This window comes from Malaya genurostris, chromosome 1, assembly GCF_030247185.1.
Source record: "Malaya genurostris strain Urasoe2022 chromosome 1, Malgen_1.1, whole genome shotgun sequence".
In the NCBI taxonomy this organism is placed as follows: Eukaryota; Metazoa; Arthropoda; class Insecta; order Diptera; family Culicidae; genus Malaya; species Malaya genurostris.
This window is the reverse complement of record NC_080570.1, coordinates 689,180-714,474: the sequence shown is the minus strand read 5'-3', so window position 1 is coordinate 714,474 and position 25,295 is coordinate 689,180. Positions and strand designations below refer to the sequence as shown.

The 25,295-nt window shown below is 37.1% G+C and overlaps 2 protein-coding genes across 9 annotated transcripts in view; both read left to right on the top strand.

Annotated features, from left to right (window-relative positions):
- LOC131428861 (homeotic protein ultrabithorax-like) overlaps positions 1–25,295 on the top strand; it is a 349,128-nt gene that overhangs the window by 100,242 nt on the left and 223,591 nt on the right. For both annotated transcript variants that reach the window (XR_009229404.1, XR_009229405.1), the window contains exon 4: positions 20,397–21,188. The gene's annotated coding sequence lies outside the window, so the exon portion shown is untranslated. The remainder of the gene's footprint in view (positions 1–20,396; positions 21,189–25,295) is intronic.
- The window catches only part of LOC131428834 (homeobox protein abdominal-A homolog), a 32,368-nt gene continuing 30,865 nt past the window's right edge, over positions 23,793–25,295 (top strand). For 2 of the 7 annotated variants that reach the window (XM_058592895.1, XM_058592880.1), the window contains exon 1: positions 23,793–25,045. In XM_058592895.1, the coding sequence (XP_058448878.1) occupies position 25,045 (1 nt within the window). In that variant the 5' untranslated portion in view covers positions 23,793–25,044. The remainder of the gene's footprint in view (positions 25,046–25,295) is intronic. The other 5 variants (XM_058592901.1, XM_058592891.1, XM_058592911.1 and 2 more) reach the window with 4 other exon arrangements.

Sequence of the window (25,295 nt, the reverse complement as noted above, 5' to 3'; positions counted from 1 at the left end):
GTTGGAAATAAATTGAAATGTTTCTACCTTACTAATTATCAGTTGCTTGAGGTTATGCAGTAATTGCGTATGACATCTTCAAGATGAATGATATTTTTAAAGATTAATAGTGAAAGATCCGGGCAGTTCGGTGGGTTGATGTCCTTTTCCACGAATTGTACATTATTTTTTGACAACCACTGTAGAACGGAGTTGGCGTAGTGGGCTGAAGCCAAATCCGGCCAGAAGAGAGGAGGAGCCTTATGCTTTCTGTACAGTGGCAGCTTTCTCTTCTTCAAACATTCTTCCTCGTACACCTTTGCGTTAATTGTGCCCTTCGTGAAGAAAATCGACGACCGCAAACCACAGGTACAAATTGCTTGCCAGACCAACACATTCTGCCCAAACTTTTCCATCGCCACCGTGGTGTCAGCGTCGTCCAGGCCCTGGTACACCGATTTCCTTGGCGTAGGTTTCGTCGTCGATCAGGATGTATCCGTCTTTATTCTGTAGAAACCGGTTATACAGTTTTCGAGCTCTTGTTTTGGCCTGAACTTGCTGTACCAGGGACTTTTTCGGCACCTTCTGTTTCTTGTACGTTTTCAGGGAGTTCCGAACTTTGATCCGTTGAATCATCCCGATGCTGATGTTGAACTGCTTGGCCAAATCCCGCGTCGACGCCGATGGGTTTTTCCTGATGTACTCAACCACTTTTAAGTCCCGGCCGGGCTGGCTGGGACCCGTTTTCCTACCGGATCGGGGCAAATCCTTCATGGAAAGGGTCTTACCGAACTTCTCGATAATATTTTTGACACTGGTGTGGTGCACTTTCACCCGTTTTACAATTTCGTTGTACGTAACACCACTTTCTGAGCACCACGTGTGCAGAATTTTCTTTCGCGTTTCCGGATCAATTCGACTCATCATTGAAACGATAAACCGTACCGAAACCAATCGATTGCGCAGCTGTTATTGACATGCAAACAAACATGTCACCGCAAAACACGCTGCAAAAAATTACGCCATTTCAGAGTAATAACTGTTTGAATGTTGCTAACTACTTATCGATACACTCCAAGTAATTAAATGATGCGAAGGGATGAAGCAACGTGAAGGAAAGTCTCATTAACTTCAGAGCGTTATAAGTGTCTGACAGACTCACAGTAGCACTCGTTGTCCATTCTCACGTTGTCCATTCTCTCTTCCGGCATTCTTGCTACATGTCCAGTCCACTGTAGTCTATCGTGTTTTATAAGCCTTCCGCATGTTTGTATACTTGGCACAGCAAAAGACATCATATTATCAAGATATCCAGCTCTCGCATGCCAAAAAACAAATCGCAAGCAACATACTTTTTTACGAGCATGGCGCACTCCAACGAGTTCGCGAAAAACCCTGTACACATAAGTAGGGAAGAGAAATGTCATATCGGTATGTGCCAAAATAGCTGCACTGCGCACGGATCAGGGTCATTTCGTCGAAAGAGTTATTTCACCGAATGACGCCATTTCACCGAAAGGGTCATTTCGCCTATTCCTGAAATTGTCCTAAAATCGTAATTAGAATTGATTTTGAATGAAGACAAATGAAAGATGATAGCGTTAACACCCGTTTTGTTGACCTACAATTGTACTCCTTGAATAAAGATTGATTCTTGAACCTCAGAACGGAGTTCCCAAGATAATTTGTTGACTATTAGCTACTAAGCATCAAAGCAATTGCATAGGTGTATCTACCAAGCAAATGTGTGTGGTATTTTCCGTTTATTGAATGAAAATGAAAAAAATATCTAATGCGGCTACGCCACATCGTTTTGGTTCATGTGCTGTCCGACCTAACTAACGCAAAGAAACCTAGCTTTGAGTAGACCGGGCAAACGAGGTGGTTACAGGACACCACCCCCTCCCCCCACCATCTAAAAACCTTGCACCCGGGGTGAGTGCCTCTATTCATGGTTTCTAGATGTTACGCATCGATTTAGAAGACGGTTTCATGATTGTATCAAAATAATTCATTTTACACTTTTATAAAAAGCCTGGGCTAATCTGATCCAGCATCTACTTTAGCTCTATGATAGGATATGAGAATTTTGAGAGTATACTTTAGAGTAGTTGTTCCCAAATATTTTATATTGCGGACACAAAGGTTTGTGAAAAAAACAGTATGATAACTGTATTGTCAAATACTATGATCATATTGAAATTAAGGCAACAATACACCTCGACTGTTGATTGAAAAAAGTAGGACCACAGTTTGGGAATAGTTTCTTCAGAGTTTTCTATTTTCATTAGTAGTGACCAAATTTTGATAAAAAATTGTTAATAATGCTATTTTGCCTTAATTGTTATAGCTTTCTTCTTTATTAGTCAACTACCGAAAAGACCAAAAATTTTCCACTAAATATATTAGTTCTCTAAAATTCTCTGGTTCCACAAAATTTGTTTTGTTTGTTTTCCCATTTACTAATTATAATGTATTTATCAACCACGTATTTTGAGCAACATAATGTGTAGGAAAAGTTCATTCAGTCGTAATAGACATGGCACTTACACACGCCAAAAAGTATATTCTAAGATGTACAGCGGCGTGGAACTGTTTGATATCCCAAACCTATTGATTTAATTTTATTTCCTTAATGCCTATTTTCAATGTTGCCCTTCGCTTCGTTTTGCCTTTTTCGGACATCGCCGGTCGTTGTTGTTTATTCCAATATAATGTTAGATTGGCACAGGCTGCATCAATACAACAATGCTTCGTTACATATTTATGGCATGGTCACGAAATGGATCAACATTGGCGCCTTATTTCTACATTCGTCCCGAGGTAGTCTCGCAGGCAGTTTTTGAATCACTCATAAATATGTAATAGCGATCGTTTGAACAACTCGTTGTTGCCTTCCATGAACTACTAACAATGTCTGTAAGTGATAATTCATAATATTTTGCATTTATTACATTTTGATTTTGATAGAAATTCCAATTATTAGTGTAACCATTAGTTTTGCTATCGTGGTGAGTAGGCGTTCGTTTGCGATGGCTACACGAGCCTAATGGGTTCATGATTTGGCAGCCATGAGGGACATTATAATTACGATACCCTTGCAACAACCCCACGGTACTGCACAAAGTGTTTCTAATGACACAAACACATTTCTTTCATTACAAATACGATTAAAACTAATCTGACATACATTGGAAAATCAAGAGTAGATATAACGCAGAAGGTCCTTCTATTCCTTAGGCTGACACGATGAAGCAAAAGTTTCACTCCGGAGAAAGTTTGATAATCACCCCATTTTTCGCTATTAAAGCAAAGTGTTGCTTCGGAAAAAGGAAAAGTCGCGACCGTGTCATATTTTCAAAATGGCTTTGGAGCAGCCCTTCGAGTACAAGCTGAGAAAACTCTGGTAACATTGGGGAACGTAAGGCTTATTGTTGCGATGTCTCGTTAGGTTACTGCAGGAGGGTATAAATTTTCAATATTTATGATATTAATACAGTATACAATTTTGTTATGCCTTTCCTGTCCCAAACCTGTTTCCTCGAAAGGTTTGCTCAGTGGGAGGGACGGGGGTTTTGTTCTGTGCTTCAATTTTGCTCTCTTCATCGTTATGTACGATAGGAACCACACAATGGCAAGAGGGTATGTATTTAATTCGAAAAATTGGTCTAATTCTGATGCATTGTCAAGACGAACCACGTAACCAAGTAGCTGTAACATACTTAACGTAATGACTCATCAGATACAATCGAGACTCTTTTTTGAGTTTGACAGTGAGCAAACAGAACGTACAGAAAAAAAAACAAAAATCTTTTCCTTCCGTGATGTTCGGTATGAGTAATGGGCAATTAGCTTCGGTCAGTAATTTTGTCGCAAGCGGAAACCAAATTCAGCAGATTTCGCGATTTAACTCGCCGTCTAAAGTGAACATTATTTTAACCCGCTAACTGAATTTTAATCTACATTTACTGTTTTATTCTAAGGAGATTCCTTGATTGCTTTGGTGCTCGGCTATATTATTTTAATGAAAGAATTAAATTATCGTAAAGTTCAATATTTATGTGTTCAGAAATTGCGTAGCAACTTGCTCATATTACTATCCAAACGAATATTTTCTACTGTTTCACTTTGTATAACGAAGTTGTCGCAATTCGGAAAGTTAAAATATTATCTTGAAATTTCATTATCTGCCTTTCTAAAAGAAGGAGGTTGGATAGTTTTAGGCTGTCCTTGCGTTTGAGCTGAACACACCTGTGGGTGGGGAGAGACTGCATGTTTTATTGTGATGTGGTTTTTATATGGTAATATTTTTTCTAAATGTAATTTTAGAGTAAAAGTTCATGTTTCAATAGTCTATTGTAGTTATTTATATTGCTCGTAATTCTCTTAATTTATAATACATTGCACTGTCTCAATGTCGTTGATTGAAAGAATATGAACATTTCCAGGCAGCCGAAAAGACTCGATAAGCTTCACCTAACAGCTACTATAAGACAACCATTTTCTTTCAAATGAAGCGTTTTGCAAACCGATAAAAAGTGTTCGTTGAATAGAAACCATGAATATAGTATTTTCCCGATATGAAAAAGATCCTTTCCTGCCATTTGCACGCTCGATCGATTCTATGCTAACAAAAGAGCACAAAATGATAGCTTTGATGGCGATGGGATGGCGTTTCAGCTGGATAAGCAATAGAACCTAATCATGTGGCTTCTCATCTAGACCGTACGGAGGCGGTAATGGTTTCCTTTTCGTTGCGATGTCTAGCATTTATGACCACTGAGCGAAGGTTATATACAAATTGTTTGTAATGCTCTCACAGCAAAAGGGTTTGGCGTAACAGCCATCGAGAGAGTTGCTGTTGGTTTGAGATTATGTAAATATGTATGATGATATGGAAAAATCGTTCATCAAAACTAGTTTAGGTGATGTCTTTTTCGACTAGAACATTGCGGAACTATATTAATTTCACTTTTAGTTCCTAATCTCAATTGTATATTATATTCCTAATTGCATATGCTGTTTTTCTTTTTTTATTGATTTGCCTGAGACATTTCCTATTTGACTGTATCACTGATGGTAATTCGTCTCAGTATTTGAAGCAAAATGTTAGTCAGAGTTTTTGGAAAGAATTGGAACTTATAATACATATGGTGTTAAATCATTTGCAATGTTTATTCAATTTTTATCTACAGAAAAGCCGTTTCGTTTCCATAGAAAAATTCCGTGTTCATGATTGTGATTCGCAGGCCACGTAAAGCAATATAATTTTGATATCTCTCCTACTTCGAACACTTGCATTGATTTTACAACATTTACTTCCCAGACCCTTCGCAGTATTGACTCCACCAGCAGCCGAATTTCGATTACAATTTAGAATTCTTGTCAAATTCAAAAAGAAATTTTTTGTCTCTTGGAAAAGAAAAAAATAATAATTTTCGCTTCAACATTTTTGCGACAGGAAATCTGAATGATGATTCTTTTAACCGTTGTGCACTCGAAAAAAAAACACCTTTAACCACCCGAATGGGTACCCGGGTACCCATTTTTTTAAATCGCTGTAAGTTGAGCATTTTTCAACCGATTGAAGTAATTTTAGCACTGTTGGATTCAGGAACTTAAGCTCTTTGGGATTGGTACCCATAAAGTCATTTTTCTACAAAAGGTTCATTTTGGTACGGCCTTTCTCAAATAGCTGGTTTGGAAAAGTTTCAAATTAGTAAATGACATTTATGGTGGAAAACACAAGTGTCGGAACATTCTACGGAAATCCGGATTAACGGGAACCAGAAGAACCTACTACAGCAATATACACGGCCATCGAAAAGTGGATAAATTTCTGAATTTACCCGTACTGAAAAAATTCAAATCGGATGGAATTTGCCTTAGTTACAAGCATTTTTATTTGTGGGTACCCGGGTACCCATTCGGGTGTTTACGTAATAAAAAAAATTTGAGCCCCCCCATTCGACCCCCCTTACTGTAAAATGAAAAGTCAAAGCATGAGAAGTTATGGTCCAACTAGTTCTTGGAATTGACCGAATTGCAGAATCTTAGTTTAAACCTAACTCAGAAATTTCTTATTTTGAAATTCGAAAAGGTACCCGGGTACCCATTCGAGTGCATAAGGGTTAACTAAATCAACTTCATCAGCAGAACTATTGAGAAATTATTACGTAGAATAAATACAGGCATTATTATTTGTGCAATGTAATCTGCAAGTGGTACCGCCAACAAGATTAAGCTTCTTCGCAACCGTCGATTTTTGAGTGAAAAGCCATCTAGCGGAAAATCATTAAACTACATTTTCTCTTTGCTCTAAATCAATTTCAATTTTGTAAAAAATGTTTTTTTTAGATTTTCTTGTCTTTACAATTACAAATATAAAAACGAAGGCGAATTTAATTTGTTTAAAAAGGGTTTTGTTTTAAACAATCGGATAGTTTTCGAATACGGTAGTTAACCCAGAAACGTGCAAATCAACAGAAAAGATATGACTCAAAACAGGAACTTGCGTACAAATTCTTCCTACAGATACTTGTCTATGGCAGTAATTTCTTGCCCGACTGTTACTTGAAGAGAACCTAAAATATTTTATTTTTCTAGAGTTAGCAAATTATTATATATTTTCTTGTGAACATTACAGTTGATTATACTTAAAGGGTGTTTTTTTAAGAGCTTGTTGATTTGAATTTTAAATGTATTTTACATGCCAATTAATGAAATGGTCAAATTTTGTTTTATTTGGTAGATAATTTCTTGGCATTTAACATTTAAATATGATTTCGGGCATATGGTCACCACGACTGTTTTTCATATAGGTCATTCTGGAGGTCCAATTTTCAGACACTTTTTTAAACATTTGAGGGCGTATTTCGAGGCACTGATACGTCCGGGGCAAAAAAGCAAAATAGATTTTGCGTTTGTTTTGTGACAGCTGAACTCCATCTCCGGAAAGATGGTTTGTGCAAGTAAAAAAAAAAACAGTCCCAAGCATTGATTTGCGCCCCCTAAAATCGTTGCACCCGGGGAGAGTGCCCCCTTCGCGCCCCCCTCCTCCTTGATACGCCACTGGTTGTAATGTTCTTTCAATAGGACCATTGTTTCAGTCGCAGTATGATAAGAAGCACCATATCTTGAATATTTGGCAACAAAAATTCATTGATCATGGTTCTGTATCGATTTCTATTCACGGAAACGCGTCGTCCTTTCTCATTTTTAAAGAAATAAGGACCGATGATTCGACTGGCCCATAAACCACACCAAACAGTACATTTATCGGGATGCATCGGTAATTCTTGAACGGCGTGTGGGTTATCTTTGCTCCTAATAATACGGTAATTTCGCTAGTTGACATTTATTCAAACGAAAATGCGCCTCTTCACTGAAGAGCTATAAACAGTTTTAATTGTACACTGATTTTGAAAATGAATTTCCACGATTAGGAAGCGTTGTTCTGGAGTTAACCTATTCATGGTGATTTACTAAACAATACTGAGTAGAGACGTCACTTTATTCTGTCAAAACAATTTTCAGACAATAGAGTAATCCCTATTGAAATAAACAAACCTTCTAAAAACACCCGTTATTATCTAAATTGAGAAGTAGGAACTTGTAAATATACCGGTGTTGTTGAAGTTCTTTCATCTTTTAAAAAATTTGATCTAACGAACTTTCCAGCCAAAGATTTAGGTATTCGAAATAGCTTCGCAAAGTTGCTTTCCGATGTTTCGAACAGTTTGCTAATATCACTCAAAAATCCACGATGGCGAAGCCGCATAAGTTTCTCTCGTGGGCGATACCATGAAAGTGCCTTCTTTGCTCTTAATTTCTAATTTTTTTAAAATGTGTCGCTGAAGTTTATCACTAAAAGAAATTGTCTCTCCGAATTTCTTTCGCAAAAATCTAAGCGTCGAATTTTTTTTTTCTTGAACTTGACGGGATCTCCATAATACGAAAATAAGCCAAATCTTTGTAACTGTTGCACAGTTGCTGAATTTACTGAGAGAAATGACAATTTTGTTAAAAGAAACACTTTTTAAAACTTTCTTCTCTTTTCAAGAAAATTGGGACAAAGTTCTTTTGCCACCGAAATTCGGCTGCAGGTTTGAATGTTATACTGTGGTCGGAATGTTCAATTCGTAGGACGCCGAATCCGTCTGATTTAATCCAACTGATTTTTCATTCGTTAGACAACATATTGTTTTGCAACTTCTTCTCATTTTTGGAGACAACGCAGTCCAAATGGTCCTTCATCAGTTTGATTCAAGCTGAAGCGTTCCTAACTTTTCAATGGTCATGACAGGCATTGTACATACATATTTTTGATCGCCTCATCTTTGAGGCAATCTCGCACTGGCTTACCAGCCAGGGATTACAACTTTCGCTGTTGATCCGTGCAATGATAGTTTCGACTCTTGCGGTTATTTTCCACTTCTGATAAGCTTTAGAAATTCTCAAAAATAAAAACTCAACAAAAATTGATTGGATTGTGACGTTCTTTCAATTTTTTTGACGTGCTCCCTCGTGAATTTCTGGATAATCGGTTAAAACAGGTCAAAAGTGATCGAATGCTGTCGCCAGGTCGTTTTTTAAATTTGTGCTGGGGCCAAAATTCAGTCTGTGCTAAACATTGTACACTTCCCAACATTGCAGATCGGGATCAACAAGTCATGCAACTCATTTTTGTGAGCAAAAAAAAATGACGCCACTTCCAAGCGCTCTGTCGGAAATACATAAGCACTGTTTTTTTTCTTAGCAATTTTAAGATTTAGAATAAGAGGGGGTCATTGCCAGTTTTTGATCGATTTCAGAAATCTGTGTAATTTTTAAAATATGTGCAGCATATTGAGAATCTGTGAGGCACAGATTAATCTGTAAACCTGGCATCTCTGGTATACAATTCAATTGTTTATTAACAATGCTGCAGCACATACGCAATCACCTATCCAGTCAATTCAAATGCTCACCGATAGGTGTCGAATTCACAAAAAGTTACACTTAGACTGTGAACCATTTCGCGGTTAATTTTAACTTTTGGCTGAAATCTGACACTAGAGTGGTAAGAAAAAAATCTTGCAAAGAAAATTCTAATATCAATTCTTTAGTCAAAATTTTTTCAAGTGCAAAATAAACACAAATAACTTGTCAGATTTTAACCAAAAGTGTGGAGAAATTTTTATTTGTTGGTGATTTTCTTGTTTTGTCTGCCACTGTAAGCTTTAATAATTTTTCCCGGGATATATTGAATGCAAGGTGTTACTCGCAAACGCGTCGAGTACACTTGAGTCTTCTACCATCCATGCTAACTAGCTATACAGGACTATAGGGAATATTTCCAACACGCATAGGATACGAGAACTTGAAGGTTTGCTTAAGGAGCAAATGCATCTTGACATTAAACATATGCGTTTACTTCAATGCAATAAGACAAATAATGTTGTTTACATCCAGTTTTATAAAGAGTTGGATGCAATTCAATTCGCAAAAGACAATAACAATGTGAACTATGTGGAGCACGAAAACATTAAGTACAACATTCCAGTATATATGGAAGATAGTGTTATAGAAGTGCGTGTGCATGATGTTCAAGCGTCATCGATCCTTATATTCGTAAAACTATGTCCCAATGCGGAGAGATTCTCTCTATCGAAAAAGAACCTTCTTATATAACTTTCGGTCAGGATACAAGAATCCCGTGCAAATCACTTGTTACCTATGACAATCAGATGGCCACATGTCAATATTGCCAAAAAGATGTTCACTACGGTAAGCCATGTGATAAACTGGACAAAGAGAAAACTACACCAAAGTGCAACGGTGCTTCCTTCACACCAACCCCAAGCAACCCCAGTACACATGTGACAGTCACCAACAACAGTGGAGTATCCCCTTCAACGAAACCATCCAACGTATCCCCTATAGAACAAAGTACACCAGCTGCAGGTTATAGCTTACCATCCAACCAACCAGCAACTGCAAACAATGTACAACAAGGCGCATCTACAGCAACTAGCAACGAAATCAACAACAATACCACGGCAATGGATGACGAGACGAACCACGAACAAACTGCCCCTCAACCCTCGCTGGAGGGAAATGGAAGCTCCTTTCCCCCTAGAAAAAGGGTGACAACGAGATCCAATACAAAAAATAATTTTAGCTAAATACTCAGCTCAATCGGCCACGTAAAGCTTGTACGCAAATAGGCCTGAATAAAAATTATCTTTTATTAAAAATAAAAACTTATTTTTAATTTTAAAATTTTTAATTTTTATTTCATTAAAAAAAACTTATTTTTATCTGAGATAGCAAAGCAAGCAAAGTCTTGGCATTACATTCCTTTTGTGAAATTTGGCCTTTTTGTACCAATTCGCAGCCGATCCTTAGTGTACAGAATCATTGCATGGCTAGTACTATGGACCATACTGACACTAAGAACAGTCCAGGTCGGGGCTCGAACATACGATAACTGGCTTGTAAGACCAGCGTCCTGTGCATTGAACCGCCAACCTGAGATAGTGTAGTAACATAACGGAACATAGAAAAACCATGTTTTAATTCCTGTACAGGAATGATTTTTTCTTATTATTAGCGGTTGCTGAATGGTTAAATAATGGTGTTAATAATTGAATTAATAAATGAATATATTGAACACCGAATATTGACTGAAATAATGAAATTTACGCATGTAAATCAATAGCACTATGAAATGGACATCAATTGAATCAATTGAATCCTTAATGTAGCACTAAATTTGTATGCAATAAGTTTTCAAAGAAAATGACTGTATATTTTACTTAAGGTCTAGTTTTGCTTTTAAAGTATACTGAAAATGAATAACAGGGAAGTAACTTTATGTTTAATTCTCTGCTCCAAATATGTACATGGAAATATATGCAAATATACTAAATATTTTTAACTGTGATTGTAAATGCGTCACCTATACCATTATATCTTCGGAACCGATAGACACAACCAATTGATCCTCGAACTTGATTCACAACCCAAGAGTAACTTTCAAACGAGCCTAAGCTTGTTGAAATCGGTTCAGCCATCGCGTATGGACAGGTAAATTCAACGAGGAAATTCTGTTGTTCCTTAGGTCCGACCAATTTGTCATTCCGTGAACCATTAAACCAGAAAACAGAGATCATCTATCGTGAACTCACTTCTCCGATGCGTGTTTCGGAAATCCAACGCACACACGATACCGACCGACGAGCAGCATAATCATGACCTACGGCAACAATTGCGAGCACTCGTCGGACCGGGAATGTAACATACCGAAAAGCAACGGCAAAATAATGGCCACTTCACATTTATCTGAACAATGAACATAACAAAATATCGCCGCCGGTTCGGTCTGCTGTTTACTACAATTTAAGTGCGCGGAACGATGGATTGCTGTCGTTGCTGTGTGTAAACTGGCTAGTCGTCATACAGAGCGTGTCTTATCGAAATTAAATTCTCCGCCTTTCCCCCAACATTCTAGAATACAAACTGTAGCGTGGATAGTTCAGTACAAATCAGCAAATAAACAATTAATCAAAGCCTCGGTAAACTTTTTTTTTTCAGCTTTTTACGATGCAATTGGCTGTAAAAATATCGTAAAATATGTGTTCTGTAACAGTGAAACTATGATTGCTGCGGTATTAGAGAGTTTGAATGACCTATAGAGGCAAAAAAAGAAAAACAATTGCAATAATGTGCTTTGACAGAAATGTTCCTGGTGCTTCAAAAATATTCATTGTGGAAGCATTGAATCGAACAGTTGAGCATGGCATTTGACCTCAATTGGATTATGTTAATAAGTTGAACCTAAATTACATTCTTTGTTAAATTACAAAAACTTGCTGTATAGTACTAATATAAAACACTACGTTGAGGTCACCAAACTATAGTCTGGATTTCATTAATAGAGACAATAAACTAGATGAGGATCCATACTTGCGTATTATAACTGTTTATTCGTTTCTTACTTCCTTTTAGTTCAGTATTAATGATGGTATAGAATATGCATACCTTTGGACCACAGTATTTCAACTCAACTCTAATTTATTTTTCTACTAGTCACAACCACGTATTTTAGAATGGCTCTTTTAGCCAATTCAATATTTTCCAGTTACTGTTAGTCTAGCAGTGCTATGGTTTTCGACTTCCATTCCCTATTTCGTTCGTTCGATCTGCCTACATCACCATTCTCCCCGAGTAGGACGACACCACAGTCCGGTCTCTATCGATATTTTTAATTCCACGACAGCCATTATTGGTACAATTTATGCTCTTGTTATACCATACGAAAGTATTTGTATCGTTTGCCTTTTCACTCACACGCGCGCATGTTGCTTGACAGAGATGAAACCGGTTTAGTTTACCAGCCCGCTATGCTTTCGATCGATGATGCTTCGGAGAGGGCAACATGAAAAAGGAAGCCACGATTGCCATATTCGGAGTGGAACACTATAAATGTTATTGTGTTTATAATTATTGCTGTGTACGAAATGGATAGGAATCTTTCAGAAGTATTATATTTACATAGCTTGTATGGCACTTAAATCCTGATAGATGAGGAAAGATAAATTTCAAGCAAATTATTATCGCTCTATAATCTAATAATAATAACAAAACAACTACCGTAGGATGGCAGTTCAAAGTCTACCCTCTCCTACTGCAATTCAAACAGAAAAAAGCGGAACAATACGTTAGAAGAAGCGTGATAATATGGGTAATAACAATAAAACTCCGTAAAACTGAACGTTATATGGCTTTTTAATTACCTCTGGCACAGAGCCGACCTTCGCCGATAGGTGACTAAATGGTAGCTGTGGCAAGCACCGGGCATAAATTCCTTCACATTCCATCAGTAATTTATTCAGAATTCGTCTGTAATCGCACGAAGGCGTAATCTCATAAAAGCAGATCTAATTTTTCGTTTTATCTATAGCTGTTCTTTCAAATGTAATAAAATCAAGAGTTTCAGTAATGTTAAAATAACTATAAACACGCATAGGGAGATCTTCACTATGGTAACGAATCGTTTCCATAGAAATCAAAATGGAATTTTGCTATTGCACTACGATGAAATTTCCACTGACTCTGCCGACTATGACTGATGACGTTATGCTATTTCATAGCAGACATTCGGGCTTGTTTAATGCATTTGAGCAAATTGATGCAATATTTTGTTGTCACAATTTATATTTTCATATAAACATTTTTATATAAGCAATAAGTTTATCATCACTCCATTGATTGGTAAACAGGATTTCATTTTTTTTCAATCGCAGAAATCACTGAGCAGCAAGGATGTATTTTTTTGCACAAAGTGAAAGAATAATGTATTGGTTTAGCGTGCAAAAAAAAAAACGATCCCTCGACAAACAAATCGAAAATAAAATTTTAATCGTCTTTTTCTCGACATGTCGATTTTCCACATGAGACTGATATGCAAGTATAGACAGTATAGGTCCCATAAAAGATTGCTTTACCGCCCTCATAAACGTTGCGCCCGGAACAAATGCCCCCTTCGTCACCCCCTAGATACGCCACTGGCTCTATTTCCGGAAATCACCAAATTGAAATTATGTTACATGTTATGTTGAGCGTGATTCTAATACCTCATTCGTGAAAATCAAATTTATACATTTTCAAATGACCCATGAGTCGAAAAAACTGCACAAATGAGGGAGCTCATTGAAAATTCTCATCCTTTATTACAATATAACCACACAAAACATGTTAACCGGATTCAACTCTAATTTAAGATTTTCTTTGCGTTTCGCATAGAAACTGAGCGTACAAGAATAGAATTGAAATTTCTTTATAGGGAAATTGGATTCTCTTGAAGATTTCTGTTCAGAGATTAGGAACCATAGCTGAGTTATTTTAATGTCAGTACGTGATTTGAAAAAAAAAAAAATGAATCGTTAGAATGCTTCTCTAATATTTTAGGTTAATAACCGCGCGCCGCTAACCGCACAAGGCGCTCATCATATTAAATCCTGTTCACTATACTGCTATTCGTGTTGTATCTACTGAAGTTTTGATTGGTGGCAGTCGTTCGGCATTTTAATGACATATCCAATCCATCTATTCATTTTTTGTTGTGAGCACGTTATGTAACTACCTGCAAGTAGCTTCTCGCATCACTGTACGAGTTATGAGTTACCTTTCATTCCGAAACACTTTACTTTTTGGGTTCACATTCCAGGATTCATGCTTGTTGGGGAATAGTTGTTTAATCAGCACCGAAGGTTAATTAGTTTTTTTTGTGAATCTACCTTTGAATTTACTGGTATTGTTGTTGCGCCATTCTAAAAGCTAGAAGTGGAAAGTTGTTTTAAAATCTCTGCCTCCAATGTATTGATGATCTACTCATGCATAATAGTTTGTTAGTTCGTTTAAAGAGAGTTTTGGATGAATACATACCATTATCGAAAAGTTTTGGGTCAATCTGGGTTTAAAGCATTACACCCTACAATGCTATATTGAAAATCAAATACGAGAGACTTGTTGGAATGCTATTCGAAACTGTAAAAATCTCGGCGAAATACATAAACTTGACGGTCCACGAATACGATCTTGGAAACTAAAAAAACTCGATTTAAGAATTACGGCTCGTTCGCAACAAAATGTGGACGAATTGTATTTGGATTAAAACAAATTTGGATTTCGTTCAATCCAAGATGCATTTTTGCCTTTCTCTATAGAAGGGTATTAGTTATTTATTTCATTGAGCATTATTAGCCATCTTTAAACTAATTACAGTTTGTTCGTTTCGCTACATGAAGAAACTACGAACTTTTGAGTTCACTGCAGTCATTAGGGTCTCTGAAACCGATTTAGCTGCTTTTATCCAGGGTTGTCGAAATTTTTCTATAGTTGTACCTTGTTGTTTATGTTGAGAGAATTTATATTGAGTCCGAGCAGTTAGATGGACTCGCCTCTTTCGGCATAACATGGACTCCATTCACTTTATACCATTCCAAAACATCTTTGGTGTAGTGACAAGACGCCAAGTCAAGCAAGAATAACGTGGGAGCATCATGGCTGTATAGAAATGATAACAATCGCTTCTGTAGGCATTTTCAAGCTTTGGTTTGCTTGACCACAAGTAGCATATTGCCTGCCAAACCAAATACTTTTTGGAAAACTTGGTTTTCTCCTTCGTCCTGAAATGTTCCAATGGCAGTATAAAATAATATTCCGAAAGCTGCTTAATCTAGTCTAAAAATGTACGGGTGTGTAATATCAGAGACATAACTGGATGTCGTGAATACGAATAAAACTGACACGATTTCTTTATACTTTAGAATTCAAATTGATAGTTGATCGATTGTGTGAATTGTGAAACTTTCCCCCTTTTCACTACTAGAATTTTAAACAATTTTTGATGTCGATTATTTTATTTCGGATTTGCATATTTAATTGAAAGAAACTATCAAGATGCTGACAGGATTCATTTCTGCCTTTTAGAAGGACCAAATTGTGGAATTCTCTACGATATTTAGCACAGTGCGGAACATTTTTCTCGAACGATTTTTGCACAGCGAAAAGTGCACGAAGCAAATCAAATCACTAAACTGATGATTTTTACCTTCGATTTACAAAGAAGTAATCTTAATAGTTCTTTAGATAATATTTAGAGTCATTAGAACGGCTGATTTTATATAATGTTGTCCACTTTTTGTTTTTCGTTTTCTTTCTCTCCAATGCGACCAGACCAGAAGCTCTGTTGCATGATGCAATCGCTTTTGTTTGAGTTGAAACTAGCTTTGCGTACAAACCGCAACACATCCGCTCGCTGTGCCAAATGATGCGGAACTGGTTTAATGCGTCTTCTCGCCTTGACGACCGGAAGGCAAATGAGAACTACGACCTGAGCGTTTGAGTCGTCCTTGCGCGAAAAACCCAAGCGAAAGTAAAGAGTTTTCCGCGTTGAGAAAGCGTTTTGTGAAAACTTAATTTTTGAGTTGTTTGTGGTTATCTCACACTGTTCAAAATATTATCCTAAATTTCTGAAAATACTGTTGATGAAATAGTGAAAAAATTATGTTGCTGGCCCATTCTTCCATACGGCTAATCTTGAAAAGGCGCCCCATAGTGAAGTAAGTCGACAAAAGATCTAGAACGCGTTTCTATTATTCGATGGGCAAGCAATTGAGAAGCTTATAAATTGAATTCAGAATTTCCAAGTCCAGCTTATTAAACTTTTTTGCCTTTTTGGCTATCTACGGAATCACTGTGATAATCGAATCCCTTTTTCTTTTATTTGCAAATCTTGACGATTGATGATTTTCAGAGCTCTTTTGATTACAACGGTTTCCGATATCCTGTTTCGTAGAGGCCCGGCTAGTAGTTATCATAAAAATTCAAATTGGAACTTACATCGATTTAGCTGGACCGGTTTTCATACAAGATAATTTCCAAATCAATTCCTGGAATCAACAACAGAAAAATAGCAATGTCAGAAACTTGTGAAAAAATCGTTTTTTTGAAGCCAGTTTCGAACCTTTTTTCAATGTTACTGAACGTAAAATCTAATCAGTTTCGAACCTGGTTTTTAAATCGTGTTATCGAACATAGTTTCCTGAAAAGTGTTTGTTTGATGAAACTACTCTGGGTCAGTTTCAGTTATCTCAAGCGAAGACGACATAAGAATCCTTCCAGGTCAGGACTCGAACATATGGACTTACAACTGAAGTTGTAAGAAATCGATTAGGAACTCTGAAAAACATATAATAGAATAGAACCGAGCCAAATTTTGATGCGTTGCTCATATCGCCTTCGATGACATTTTCGCAACTGGATAGTAAATGGCAGAATCGAACAGTGAATGTAGACACCCAAGCAAAGCCTTGGTATTACATTCCTGTAGTGGAATTTGGCCTTCTGTTTCAACAGACTTCGCAGCCGATTCAGAGTGTACAGAACCATTGCATGGCTGGTGCTACGATCCTACTGATACTACGAATCCTTCCAGGTCGGGGCTCGAACATACGACAACGGGACACCCACATCTTTTTTATGAGAAGTTTTTGAGTAATTGAATCTTGGATTTAGAGTAACTGTTCTTGTTTATGTAGAACCACATAGACGACGGTATTTCAGATATGGTTAAAGCAAGTTTCAAAATCAAGCGAAGTGAAACAAGAGACAAAATCCAAAAAAAGTAGATTGATTAGTAGGAAAGTGGAGATCCATTGACACAATAACTCCTTGAGAATCGGCTTAAGAACTCCCAGAAGAAGCAGTTAAAAGGTTGATACTCACATCGATTTTTCGAACGTTAATTAACCGATTTAAAAAAAAACCAAGAGTTCTAATAAAAGTGAGTGTTCAACAACCTGCTGGACATGAATTAAAACAGCTTTTGCAAATAAGACACTTTGCTTCTTCTACCTACTACTGCGGTGATATTGCCGTCTCACAAATTTCCCACGCAGAGCTCTGTATTGTATCTGAACTGTATACTGAGAGTTCGGCGAACGACCGCAACTAGGTTAAAGCCGGGTATAAATAAACGATATATAAATATTCTGAGTACCTTAGGCAAAATTTTGCATTCAGCTAAGGTCCGTCTGTAGCGCATAAAAAGCCTCAAGTAAATATAATATTATTAAAGGCAACACTGCAGATGTTTCAGAACTGTGTCGTTTTAGGTGATATGATTACGCATTCATACAGGATATAATGAAAAAAGAGTGGTCGGATAGAATTCCTACTAGAATAGCGAATGCATTCTCTGGCACATCATTTCTATGCATGCAACCAATTGATTTATGCAGCAATCTTAGCAATTGTAAATAATTGGTGTGCATTTTAATAATTGAATAATTTATTCATCATGTCATCTTGTTCAGCCTTCACGCCTTGTTGTCTGTCTCATTGTAATGAATGCAAACCGACATGCGCTCGTCATAGGACTGGCCACTATTGCAGCTACTGTCTCTCATCGCTCGATAAGCATGTGTATATGCCTTGTCATATGTTGGACATGTAGTCAACCTAGCGTCCGGAGGAAAGTCGTTTGAATGGACGACAATATCGATTAAATGTATTGTTATTAGCTAATGTAGTTTACCGGCATGGTCAGTCCAACGTGACAGCTTAGGGATTCTAAATGACCAATCGTACATGGGAGACCATTACATGAATGAATATCTGTCAGTTCATGGAAAACATTGGAGTCTTCACTAAATTTTGGTTGGGTGAAAAAAGTTATATATTTAAGGCTCAGATAGAAATATATAAAATGTTCAATTTTTGAAAAAGACAATTATTTAGAACTATTTTCATTAGGAATTTGGTGATCTTTCATTTGTATTGAATTAGTCATACAAAAAGCACCTAATTCAGTGCAACAAAGTTGCATTCAAATCGCTCGCAATTATCGCATCGTCTCCTTCCTCATACATGCCTTACCATATTCATCTCTTCCGAAATCTATATTTCAACGGATGACGATGATTTTACGATAAGTGTTCAACTACAAAATATTCAAACTATTTTCTATAAACAAGCAACAAAATATTAATATGAACTTTCAAAATGAATAGCTAATTTCTCTAAATTAACAGCAATCCTTGAAGGTGGGCCCTCTGCTACAATGATTTACATCCACTGGTAATGCCCTCTATCAGCAGAAAGTCTAAATTTAAGACTAGATAATCTTCTGGTGGTAACCCTCGAATACCCGATCACTTTCGGTGGTAGTCTAGCACGACTGAAAGGCGCAAAACCAAAACAAATGCGTCGGCAAGGAGGCGCTTCAACAGATGTATGTCATTGTGTTTATTTATTCTCAATTTTTATGGCTCCGAGGACCCAAGCATTTTACGACGGCCATAAAAAATTATATGTGGCAATAAAATTATCCATTAAAGCCCGCGTGAAAGTTGCCTATGGATTGATTCAACTGAAAAGGATAGCGATGGAAGCGGAGAGACATTCGTGGCAAAAATGCGACTGGACGGGAATTGGCGTGACATCTATAAGACCACGACTTGCGAAAAAGGAATCGAATTATTCGAAAAATATCATTGTTCTTAGTTTACCTGTAAAATAAAATTAATTCGCTTGTCACTTTGAACTGCAGGCCTGGGAAACGATTCACTGCGGAGGGGAATGATTTCATCCATGTCATTTCTGTTTTGATGCAGTTGAAAGGTTATCGCTGCTATGTATGAAAACATTTATTTTATCTTATTCAAGACAGTTCGCTATTGGGTTGCGTTCAAAATGGCTCATTGTATATTGTACTGGTAAATATCGATTTATAAAAAAAATCCTGCAACACATTTATTCAGGCTTTTCACGCTGTTCAAGACAGGGGTGTACTAAGGTTAATATTACATTATTTTAAAGGCACAATGATAATTCCCCGAATTAAAAAAAATATTGTTCTGAAAAAGTGATAATCTTTTTCATAAATATTATTACTGAAATAAAAAAAATCGACCCTGCATTGTAACCTCGGAAAAACACAGATACAGGGGTGTAGTCAAACACAACCAACATGCTTGCGCAATTTTAATGATACGGGCACAAGCAGTCGTTTGCATGTAAAATTTAACCGAACCGATCTTATTCGGAAAGTTCGCACAAAAGATTGCAGAAAAAGCTATAACCCTGGAAAATAGACGTCCCGAAGTATTCTTATAGGAACATATACGCATGCTCATTTCTACCCTGCCAGGATGTGCTTCTCAGTAGTAGAGAACGGAGCTCTGTGTTAGAATCCTGACTGAAGCGGAGAAAGCTTCGTTGCGAAATTGTAGTACGATGAACACGTCGCCAGATGGCAGGTAAAATGCCATGTGACTCAATAAAGTCAGGATTGATGTAATAGGATCGATTCGTGGGTGGAAAATCATTACGATATGGAAATCGGTGCGAGGATTCGGTTCTGAGTCTCGATTACTATAATGACGATGTAATATCGATACATTCCAAACTGATGAAAACACTAGAGAACCACAAGTGAACCTGCAAATAACATCGTACTGTTTGTCCGCACTGCAAAGTTCTTGACTGTATATTTTCCCGAAGTGGATTGGAAAAAATTCAATAGCTTTTCGATATTTGGGAGAAAAATGCAACGTTGGGTAAATGGTAGCAATAAAACAATAAATTTTACGACGAATGACAATTGCATTTTAATTAAGTTAATCTGAATCCAATGACAATGTATAACGCTGGCTTTTGTCAATAACGAATGTCCCAAAAATGAATGTCCCCACTTACAAAACGAAACTATTCAATCTTACGCAGCGATTAATGATCATATCTCAATCATGCGAGGGTTGCGATTGGACCGGGTTGACGGGAATCAATGACGCATTTGCGTAAATGTTTATGACCTATAATAATGTTTAATTATCTCATTTTCCTCTATTCTCTTGACTCGATTTCAGGTACCCATCGACGTGAAGCAGGATGAACATCGAACAGTTTTATTTTGCTTTCATCAGTGAACAAATATTTATTTTCTACTTTCGTCTTTCGTTCTAGTTTTTGTAAACAAAATTAAAAGCAGTTCATTAATATAATATTCTTTCATTCAATCGAGATTTTCGGTTTTGCATTTTCGTTTTCTTTTACACATTTTTGGTTTGTATGGGCTCTACTATCAAAAATCGGAATAGAATCAAGAGTATCAATGAAGTTGTGGAGAAAATAAAGAGCAACGGAGATCGGAGGAGTGTTGCTATAAATTTAATTTGGTGGTAATTTTACGATGCAGTTTATGATTACTTTCCAGTATCCAGATTTATAGCCAGTGGTCGATTCAGTGGATCTTGTTTGTAAGTGTGTGTGTTTGATCTTTAGTGAATAGTTTAGTTTTCTCCTTAACTGTTGGCTAACCGACGAAAAATCGTAAAATAATGTGTGCATTGAAAATTAATCCTAAAGAGAAGTGTAATAGCGGAGAAAATCGAAACATCACAAGCCGAAAGTGGAAGCGTGAAACAACAAGTTTTATTGTTTCGAGACAGTAAAACATATTTTTATAGCAAGCCAAGGAGTTTATTCAGAATAATGACGCGTGGTGTTTTATGACATGAGCCGACCAGTTTATTGCGGTTAATCTGTCCCAAAATATGTGACGGATAGATTGTCCGCGTGTAGTTGTGGAAACGATTAACGGCTCCGTGCAGAGGAAGCTTGTCGTAGGAGGTTCTACCAACCGGATGAATATAATGCAGGTAATTTGTTAATTATATGTAGATATTATATCTTACAATAACAACAAAAAACTGTTTTTTGTTTGAAAATTCACAAACTACAAAACGTTAATTACGAAAAGGTTACTGGCCGCCAGCAATTAATTCATATGGATTTTTAGCAGACGTCTAATTCGCAGTAATCATCGACCATTTTCGCACTCCTTAAATATTTTATTGTTATTAAATTGTGTTACTATCTATTTACCTTTCAAGCCGTTTTCGTCTTTTTACAAATGATTTTTTTCCTTTGTCCTCCATTCTCCGCATTTGAGTAGTGTGCAGTTTGCGCCTTTTTTATGATTGGAATAAACTTTTTAACAGTTTTTAAATTGTTTTATGAGCCTATAAATAGTTTCTTGTCGGCAGACCCACCGACAGATAAAAAATGACGTGTGTTAGTGTAACCGAATATCATTCATAATCTCCTTATGATTTATTAGTTTGCCTCTCCTCTCGTAGACTCACACGAATCGTTGGCGTTCGTTAGTCTAGTGGCTACAAAAGATTCAAACCGTTTCTTAGGCGTTATCAAAATTGGTTCATTCGAGTGGGCATAACGTGAACAATGAACATAACAGCATTATTTTCAGGGAAATAAATAAAATAAATTATTCGGCATAGATTGTTCTTCTGTGGCATACGATGTGACCGTCGATTCAGATTGCCACAGCTCACTAATTATTTGTATCCATTCCACTTTCAGATGAAGTAATTACAAAGGGGGAAGACTATTCTCATTTCCTGATAGAGGAAGAACGCTCTTGGTGTGGAAATCCTAAAATATTAGAGTAAATAGACAAAAAGTATTTAAAAACTGCATCTCTCATATACCTCCTGCGCACGACTCCCTGAGTAGGTACATAAAGCGAAATCGTTACGAGCTGCAATAAGTGTGAATGAAATGATTATATCTTCGCTATAAAAAGAAGTACTCATACTGGCATCCACGCTGGCTGCTGGCTAGTAGAATGCCAGTCGCGAAATCTGGGAGAAACAGGTTTTTCAACTCAGTGCTCTTACTAGCGAGGAGTAAAAAAAAAACGAGAAAGCGGAACCTGAAATGGCACGTGCATCAGGAAAGAGAACACTAGAGCACTTCTTCGATTTTCTTGTTCCGGGAGAGTTTCCCTTTCCCGTTGTGTTCGAGTTGGTGGCGTCTGGAAGGCACACATTTCCCCAAAAATAAGTACAGATAAAATGGAATACGATATGGTTTGTTTTTCTCTTCCTGCATGGTGGCCCAGACGCTATTATGTGCAGTTGCCATGAGGATATGAGAGAAGGGGATTTGCGAGACAAATCAAAAGTCAATCGCCTTCTAACTAAAATCTTTTTAGGGAATCTAAAACACGTCAGCAAAAAAAACTGCTTTGTAGTTCTATTCTTCGCAATGCAGTTTCAAATCTTCCGAATGTTAATGTTTGTATATTCTGAAGGAGCAACAATGTAATCACTTCCTCTCGGTAGATCGGCTAAATATTAATAGATTTTGCAAAGCGACAAAATCGTTGACGAAAAATGTGCAGACGGAAGATTTTCAATTATTAATAAACACTGCTTCATGAATAATATACTGACGGAAATGGGATCAAATGGCAGGACAACATGCTGACGGATCAGCTTTTAAACAAAGTTAACTATAACGATCTATGCTCGAACCATTACTTTTCTGATGAAGTATAATGCGTCTCCATCAATGTAGTGTTTACTATGGAGCACGCTTGATTGTTTGATTGTTTCTATAGTCAACTAACTAGATGCTTAATTTAATAGATATAAACAAAAAACTATTTTTTTTCTGTTTTATATCAGAGAAACAATTTTGTTAGGCAGTGTTGAAATGTTTCTTGGCTTAGGTTAGATGCTTTTCTGCAAGTTTTCAAGATTTTGTAGTCTTGTAGAATTTTATGATCTTTGGTTTTATCAACAAACAAGAAAACGTAATATTTGATTAATGAATCTACATATTCTGGGTACTGCACAAAATTTCCAACTTGAACACAAACATAGAATGTTTTCACTTCAAGGTGAAAAACAATGCATGTACGGGCCAACAATGTTCTGCTTATCTTTTGAAGCAGTTAAAAACAGCTGAAGATTTCGGTTTCGAAACTTCCTTCAACTATCGTGCAGTGTTTCTTCTGCCTGTAGTTTTTCCTATTTCGATAGCTTCGAACCATCGCCCGGTACAGTTCTCAATGGAAACGAATTCTTATGAGAATACAAAGCTGAATCGTTGTGCAACAGCACACCACAATGTCAAAGATCAGAGCATGGGTGAGAGAAAAAGATTCTACTCCCTGCTGCTTTTCTTCTACCACCCCCCTGGGTGTGAAACAGAAACAGAAGTGACGAACAGAGAGCATAAAACTGAACCAAAATTCGGTCTTGCTCTGCTCAGGTCGAGATTCCTTTGCTGGTTTTCAATGCGTCGTGCTCTAGGGGGACGAGATCAGCCAATATATGTTGAATGAGAGCCAGCCCTCGTCACGGAAGTTGAAGCGGGTCGAGCGGGACAAATAGTTTTCCACTCTGACTAGCTTACTGAACAGTGAGGTGAGTTTTTCTTCGCTCTTGGGTCTACTGGCGGTATTTCGCGTCGACAGTTCGCAGTGTGTGCGAAGAAGAGGTATCGACACTATCACGGTCGTAACCGCGCTCGTGGCAAACGCGGATTTTACGAAAATTTTGATTTTTTCTCCGGGCTCACGAGTCAAAATTCACAGAGTTTTCGAAATTCGAACAGTCCGTCTATCATTTTTTTGCGACTGTGATAGTCAGTTATTGTTTATTGGTTTGAAGTTGAAGCAATTGCGATAGTTCACGAAACCACGGGTTAAACAGAAAAAAATACCAAGCTCAAACACTCACTTCGAGTAGCTTATGTCAAAGCTTGAACATCGTGCGCCTTTCACGTTAATCTTTGGCATACTTGTGGGAGAGCCAGAAGAATCCGCGAGTGAGTGAGAGGACAGAACCCAAGACGAAAGATAGCGAGAGATAGTAGAACGAGACGACGATAGTGCGCAATACAGATAGCTTCAGGGCTTTATTGTATATAAAATATAAAATAAACACACAAGGAATATCATTTTTCCTCTTGTATTGCTTGTTATATGCGAAACTTTTGTATTGTGTCATAAACGAACTACTTGTCATAACGTAAACAACTTCGGACTTCTACGATCGAATTTTTATTATTATAATATTAATAACAGTAAAAATAAAAATCCAAGAGAATGAAAATTCAAATAATAACTATAAAAATAAAACAGTAATAAAAATCAACATTAGTTCAAAAGATAAAAAATGAATAAAATTATTTGATGGAGAATCCGAGGAGCTTTGCCTAAAAACAACAAACACTAAAAAACGACGACCGATGTTTTGTTTTTCACGGTGATTTTTTGTCCAACGTGTGCCGGTACCGTCAGACCAAATCCTGACGAAGTAAATACCGTCAGCGGAACAGACCAGAGGCCGATGTACGTGATAAGTGATAAATGATCGTTCTTGATCTGTCACGTCTGGTGCAAAAGTGCTAAGGAAAACGTTGTTTTTAGTGCTACTGGGCTATTAATGTCCGTTAAAGTGACGAGTGAAAATAAACAGCGGGTAGCACATAATTGAAAACAAAGTTCAACTTGTTAGTGATTTGAGATTGTGATCAGAAAGCGATAAGCGAAGTAAATTAATTTGCCAGTGGCTAGTGATAGTTTAAATTATGGCTGAAATGGCTTTTCAACGGTGGTAGGACGGTGTACACTTCGGTCAATTGTTTGCTCAAATGTCCAGTTGAGCAGACAATATTTAAGACAGTGGCATTAAACAGTAAAGTGAGTACCTCGTAGTTTTAGCCGTGTTCTTCCCGAATTCCAACTAATCCATACTAACAAAAAGACAAAACGAGCAAAAAAACGATTATTCAGCAGGGCCAAAAAGAACACACAAAACAAAAACGAAAAATTGTGCAAAGAACCTTCATCCTTCTTAAAAGTTAGCAGAACTATACTAACAAGAACTAACTTCAAAAGACAGTCAGTAATGCGGCCATGTCCAAATTTATAATCGATAGTATGCTACCAA